The sequence below is a fragment of the Salmo trutta genome, unplaced genomic scaffold (genome assembly GCF_901001165.1).
Source record: "Salmo trutta unplaced genomic scaffold, fSalTru1.1, whole genome shotgun sequence".
NCBI lineage: Eukaryota > Metazoa > Chordata > Actinopteri > Salmoniformes > Salmonidae > Salmo > Salmo trutta.
In genome coordinates, this window is record NW_021823237.1 from 556,843 (window position 1) to 562,842 (window position 6,000).

At 49.0% G+C, this 6,000-nt stretch overlaps 1 protein-coding gene across 1 annotated transcript in view; it reads left to right on the forward strand.

The window, feature by feature from the left end:
* Positions 1 to 6,000, forward strand: part of LOC115189789 (serine/threonine-protein kinase TBK1-like) — a 45,444-nt gene that overhangs the window by 20,755 nt on the left and 18,689 nt on the right. The window contains exons 10-12 of the mRNA XM_029748307.1: positions 1,739 to 1,797; positions 2,900 to 2,991; positions 5,327 to 5,428. Coding sequence (XP_029604167.1) covers positions 1,739 to 1,797; positions 2,900 to 2,991; positions 5,327 to 5,428 — 253 coding nt within the window. The remainder of the gene's footprint in view (positions 1 to 1,738; positions 1,798 to 2,899; positions 2,992 to 5,326; positions 5,429 to 6,000) is intronic.

Consider the following 6,000-nt stretch of genomic DNA (forward strand, 5'->3'; position numbering starts at 1 on the left):
CATGCCCTGTTTCCATCCTGTTTCTATCCTGTTTCTATCCCGTTTACATCCCTGTTTCTTAGCATTTCTCCTTTGACAGTATAATTGACCTGACTGCAGTTCCGGGTTCGTAATCGACTTCGTTGGCCAAAATGTTTCACCTTTCGATGCCCTCTGGTACGCTGGAGAAGTGTGTTCTTCACGGATGAATCCCGGTTTTCGACCGTCCCCGGGTGGACGGCGTTGTGAACAGAGTGCCCCATGATGGGGTTATGGTTTGGCCGGGCATAAAGCTACGACCGTCCCCGGGTGGACGGCGTTGTGAACAGAGTGCCCCATGATGGGGGTTTGGCCGGGCATAAAGCTACGACCGTCCCCGGGTGGACGGCGTTGTGAACAGAGTGCCCCATGATGGGGTTATGGTTTGGCCGGGCATAAAGCTACGACCGTCCCCGGGTGGACGGCGTTGTGAACAGAGTGCCCCATGATGGGGGTTTGGCCGGGCATAAAGCTACGACCGTCCCCGGGTGGACGGCGTTGTGAACAGAGTGCCCCATGATGGGGTTATGGTTTGGCCGGGCATAAAGCTACGACCGTCCCCGGGTGGACGGCGTTGTGAACAGAGTGCCCCATGATGGGGTTATGGTTTGGCCGGGCATAAAGCTACGACCGTCCCCGGGTGGACGGCGTTGTGAACAGAGTGCCCCATGATGGGGGTTTGGCCGGGCATAAAGCTACGACCGTCCCCGGGTGGACGGCGTTGTGAACAGAGTGCCCCATGATGGGGTTATGGTTTGGCCGGGCATAAAGCTACGACCGTCCCCGGGTGGACGGCGTTGTGAACAGAGTGCCCCATGATGGGGTTATGGTTTGGCCGGGCATAAAGCTACGAACAACCAACACAATTACATTTTATTGATGGCAAGTTGAACGCACAGAAGATACCGGGACGACATCTGCCACCATCACCTCCATGTTTCAGCGTGATAATACACGGCCTCCTCCATGCCGCAAGGATCTGTACCCAATTCCTGGAAACTGAAAATGTCCCAGTTCTTCCACGGCCTGCGTACTCACCAGACATGTCACACCCCGTTGAGCATGTTTGGGATGCTCTGGATCGACCGTGTACGACAGCGTGTTCCAGTTCCCGCCCAATATCCAGCAACTTCACACAGCCGTCGAAGAGGAGGTGGGGACAACATCCAAACAGGGCCACCAATCAACAGCCTGATCAACTCGATGCGAAGGAGATGCATGAGACAGATGGTCACATTCACAGAAACTGGTTTTTCTGACCCACTCCTCTACGTTTTATTGTAAAGTATCTGTGATCAACAGATGCTCATCTGTATTTCCAGTCATGTGAAATCCATAGATTAGGACCTAATGAATTTATTTACTTTGACTGATTTCCTTCTAAAAAAAAAATCTTTGAAATTGTTGCATGGTGTGTTTTTATATTGTGTTCAGCCCTTCAATGTTTCCTGTATTTGTGCTGCGGGACACAGACAGATATTCCCTTTAGGGGGAAACAGACAGACAGACAGACAGACAGACAGACAGACAGACAGACAGACAGACAGACAGACAGACAGACAGACAGACAGACAGACAGACAGACATAGACTGAGGTTAACAGACAGACAGATATTCCCTTTAGGGGGAAACAGGACTTGACAGACAGACAGACACCGAGGTTGACAGACAGGCAATCTGTCTCTGTTGTTAATCTCAGTCTCTCTATCGATCTCCACAGCGAGTCCTCCTAAAGTCCAGCCTCGCTACGATCTGGACCTGGATGCCAGCTATGCCAAGGTAACTATATATTATGCCAGCTATGCCAAGGTAACTAAATATTATGCCAGCTATGCCAAGGTAACTAACTATATGTTATGCCAGCTATGCCAAGGTCACTGTATATTATGCTATATGTTATGCCAGCTATGCCAAGGTAACTAACTAAATATTATGCCAGCTATGCCAAGGTAACTAAATATATATTATGCCAGCTATGCCAAGGTAACTGTATATTATGCTATATGTTATGCCAGCTATGCCAAGGTAACTAACTATATATTATGCCAGCTATGCCAAGGTAACTGTATATTATGCTATATGTTATGCCAGCTATGCCAAGGTAACTAACTGTATATTATGCCAGCTATGCCAAGGTAACTATATATAATGCCAGCTATGCCAAGGTAACTAACTGTATATTATGCCAGCTATGCCAAGGTAACTGTATATTATGCCAGCTATGCCAAGGTAACTGCATATTATGCCAGCTATGCCAAGGTAACTATATATTATGCCAGCTATGCCAAGGTAACTAACTATATATTATGCCAGCTATGCCAAGGTAACTGTATATTATGCTATATATTATACCAGCTATGCCAAGGTAACTGTATATTATGCCAGCTATGCCAAGGTAACTGTATATTATGCCAGCTATGCCAAGGTAACTGTATATTATGCCAGCTATGCCAATGCCAGCTATGCCATATATTATGCTATATGTTATGCCAGCTATGCCAAGGTAACTATATATTATGCTATATATTATGCCAGCTATGCCAAGGTAACTATATATTATGCTATATGTTATGCCAGCTATGCCAAGGTAAACGAGATCTGTTTAGATGTCTGTCAGACTCTCACACCCTGAGTAAAGCCACAAAACAACATGTAGCTCAACATGGGCAGGGTTGGCATTTATTGAGATGACTCGTGTTCTGGAGGCAGCTCTGCAGCGTGGTCCGCTCGCTGGCACAGCCACACGATCTGATTTTAATCCTAACCTTAACCACACTGCTAACCTATGACCCCTCCCCCAAAATAGAAGCTATGTGCCCATAGGAGGAGGATGGTGTGTGTTTGGTGCCCCTAACTAATATCCTAAAATCTCTTCTTTCAGACATTTGCAGGAGATGTGGGCCACCTGTGGAAGACCTCGGACTCGCTGTTGGTTTGTCAGGAGCTGGTCAGGAAGGGAGTCAGGGGACTAATGTAAGTCCTGATAACTCAAAACCCCCTTACAATGCACCACACAACCAGCACATTCACCTGGTACCCCTCTGGTACACTGGTACAACTCAAACCCCCTTACAATGCACCACACAACCAGCACATTCACCTGGTACCCCTCTGGTACACTGGTACAACTCAAACCCCCTTACAATGCACCACACAACCAGCACATTCACCTGGTACCCCTCTGGTACACTGGTACAACTCAAACCCCTTTACAATGCACCACACAACCAGCACATTCACCTGGTACCCCTCTGGTACACTGGTACAACTCAAACCCCCTTACAATGCACCACACAACCAGCACATTCACCTGGTACCCCTCTGGTACACTGGTACAACTCAAACCCCTTTACAATGCACCACACAACCAGCACATTCACCTGGTACCCCTCTCGTACACTGGTACAACTCAAACCCCTTTACAATGCACCACACAACCAGCACATTCACCTGGTACCCCTCTGGTACACTGGTACAACTCAAACCCCCTTACAATGCACCACACAACCAGCACATTCACCTGGTACCCCTCTGGTACACTGGTACAACTCAAAACCCCCTTACAATGCACCACACAACCAGCACATTCACCTGGTACCCCTCTGGTACACTGGTACAACTCAAACCCCTTACAATGCACCACACAACCAGCACATTCACCTGGTACCCCTCTGGTACACTGGTACAACTCAAACCCCCTTACAATGCACCACACAACCAGCACATTCACCTGGTACCCCTCTGGTACACTGGTACAACTCAAACCCCCTTACAATGCACCACACAACCAGCACATTCACCTGGTACCCCTCTGGTACACTGGTACAACTCAAACCCCCTTACAATGCACCACACAACCAGCACATTCACCTGGTACCGCTCTGGTACACTGGTACAACTCAAACCCCCTTACAATGCACCACACAACCAGCACATTCACCTGGTATACCCCTCTGTCAACTGGTACACTGTTCACCTGGTATACCCCTCTGGTACACTGTTGACCTGGTACCCCTCTGTCAACTGGTTCACCTGATACCCCTCTGTCAACTGGTTCACCTGGTACCCCTCTGTCAACTGGTTCACCTGGTACCCCTCTGTCAACTGGTTCACTGTTCCCCATGGCAACCCTCTGTAAACTGGTACAGTGTTCACCTGATACCCCTCTGTCAACTGGTACACTGTTCACCTGGTACCCCTCTCTCGACTGGTACACTGTTCACCTGGTACCCCTCTGTCAACTGGTACACTGTTCACCTTGTACCTCTCTGTCAACTGGTTCACTGTTCACCTGGTACCCCTCTGTCAACTGGTTCACTGTTCACCTGATACCCCTCTGTCAACTGGTACACTGTTCACCTGGTACCCCTCTGTCAACTGGTACACTGTTCACCTGGTACCCCTCTGTCAACTGGTACACCTGGTACCCCTCTGTCAACTGGTACACCTGGTATACCCCTCTGTCAACTGGTACACTGTTCACCTGGTACCCCTCTGTCAACTGGTACACTGTTCACCTGGTACCCCTCTGTCAACTGGTTCACCTGGTACCCCTCTGTCAACTGGTTCACCTGGTACCCCTCTGTCAACTGGTACACTGTTCACCTGGTACCTACTCTGTCAACTGGTACACTGTTCGCCTGGTACCCCTCTGTCAACTGGTTCACCTGGTACCCCTCTGTCAACTGGTACACTGTTCACCTGGTACCCCTCTGTCAACTGGTACACCTGGTACCCCTCTGTCAACTGGTACACCTGGTATACCCCTCTGTCAACTGGTACACTGTTCACCTGGTACCCCTCTGTCAACTGGTACACTGTTCACCTGGTACCCCTCTGTCAACTGGTTCACCTGGTACCCCTCTGTCAACTGGTTCACCTGGTACCCCTCTGTCAACTGGTACACTGTTCACCTGGTACCTACTCTGTCAACTGGTACACTGTTCGCCTGGTACCCCTCTGTCAACTGGTTCACCTGGTACCCCTCTGTCAACTGGTTCATGAGTGAGTTAATGAAGGAAGACTACAGCGAGATGGTACATAAGGTCAATGTGTCTCAGTGAGTTAATGAAGACTACAGAGAGATGGTACATAAGGTCAATGTGTCTCTCTGTCTCAGTGAGTTAATGAAGGAGGACTACAGCGAGATGGTACATAAGGTCAATGTGTCTCTCTGTCTCAGTGAGTTAATGAAGGAGGACTACAGCGAGATGGTACATAAGGTCAATGTGTCTCTCTGTCTCAGTGAGTTAATGAAGGAGGACTACAGCGAGATGGTACATAAGGTCAATGTGTCTCTCTGTCTCAGTGAGTTAATGAAGGAGGACTACAGCGAGATGGTACATAAGAAATCAGAGGTCATCCACATCTGCCACTACTGCACTCAGATCCTGGAGAAGACAGAGCAGCTGTGAGTAAACACTTTGATTTGTTTTGACGCTTTTCCCCTCCAGCTCCTCAGAGGTTTGTTGTTGTTGTTGTTGTCTCCTCTCCCAGGTACGAGGTGCTAATGCGGACTAATATGTTGTCTCCTCTCCCAGGTACGAGGTGTTAATGCGGGCCAATATGTTGTCGTCTTCTCTCCCAGGTACGAGGTGTTAATGCGGGCCAATATGTTGTCGTTTCCTCTCCCAGGTACGAGGTGTTAATGCGGACTAATATGTTGTCGTTTCCTCTCCCAGGTACGAGGTGTTAATGCGGGCCAATATGTTGTCTCCTCTCCCAGGTACGAGGTGTTAATGCGGGCCAATATGTTGTTGTTTCCTCTCCCAGGTACAAGGTGTTAATGCGGGCCAATATGTTGGCGTCTCCTCTCCCAGGTACGAGGTGTTAATGCGGGCCAATATGTTGTCTCCTCTCCCAGGTACGAGGTGTTAATGCGGGCCAATATGTTGTTGTCTCCTCTCCCAGGTACGAGGTGTTAATGCGGTGTTGTCTCCTCTCCCAGGTACGAGGTGCTAATGCGGTGTTATCGTTCCCTCT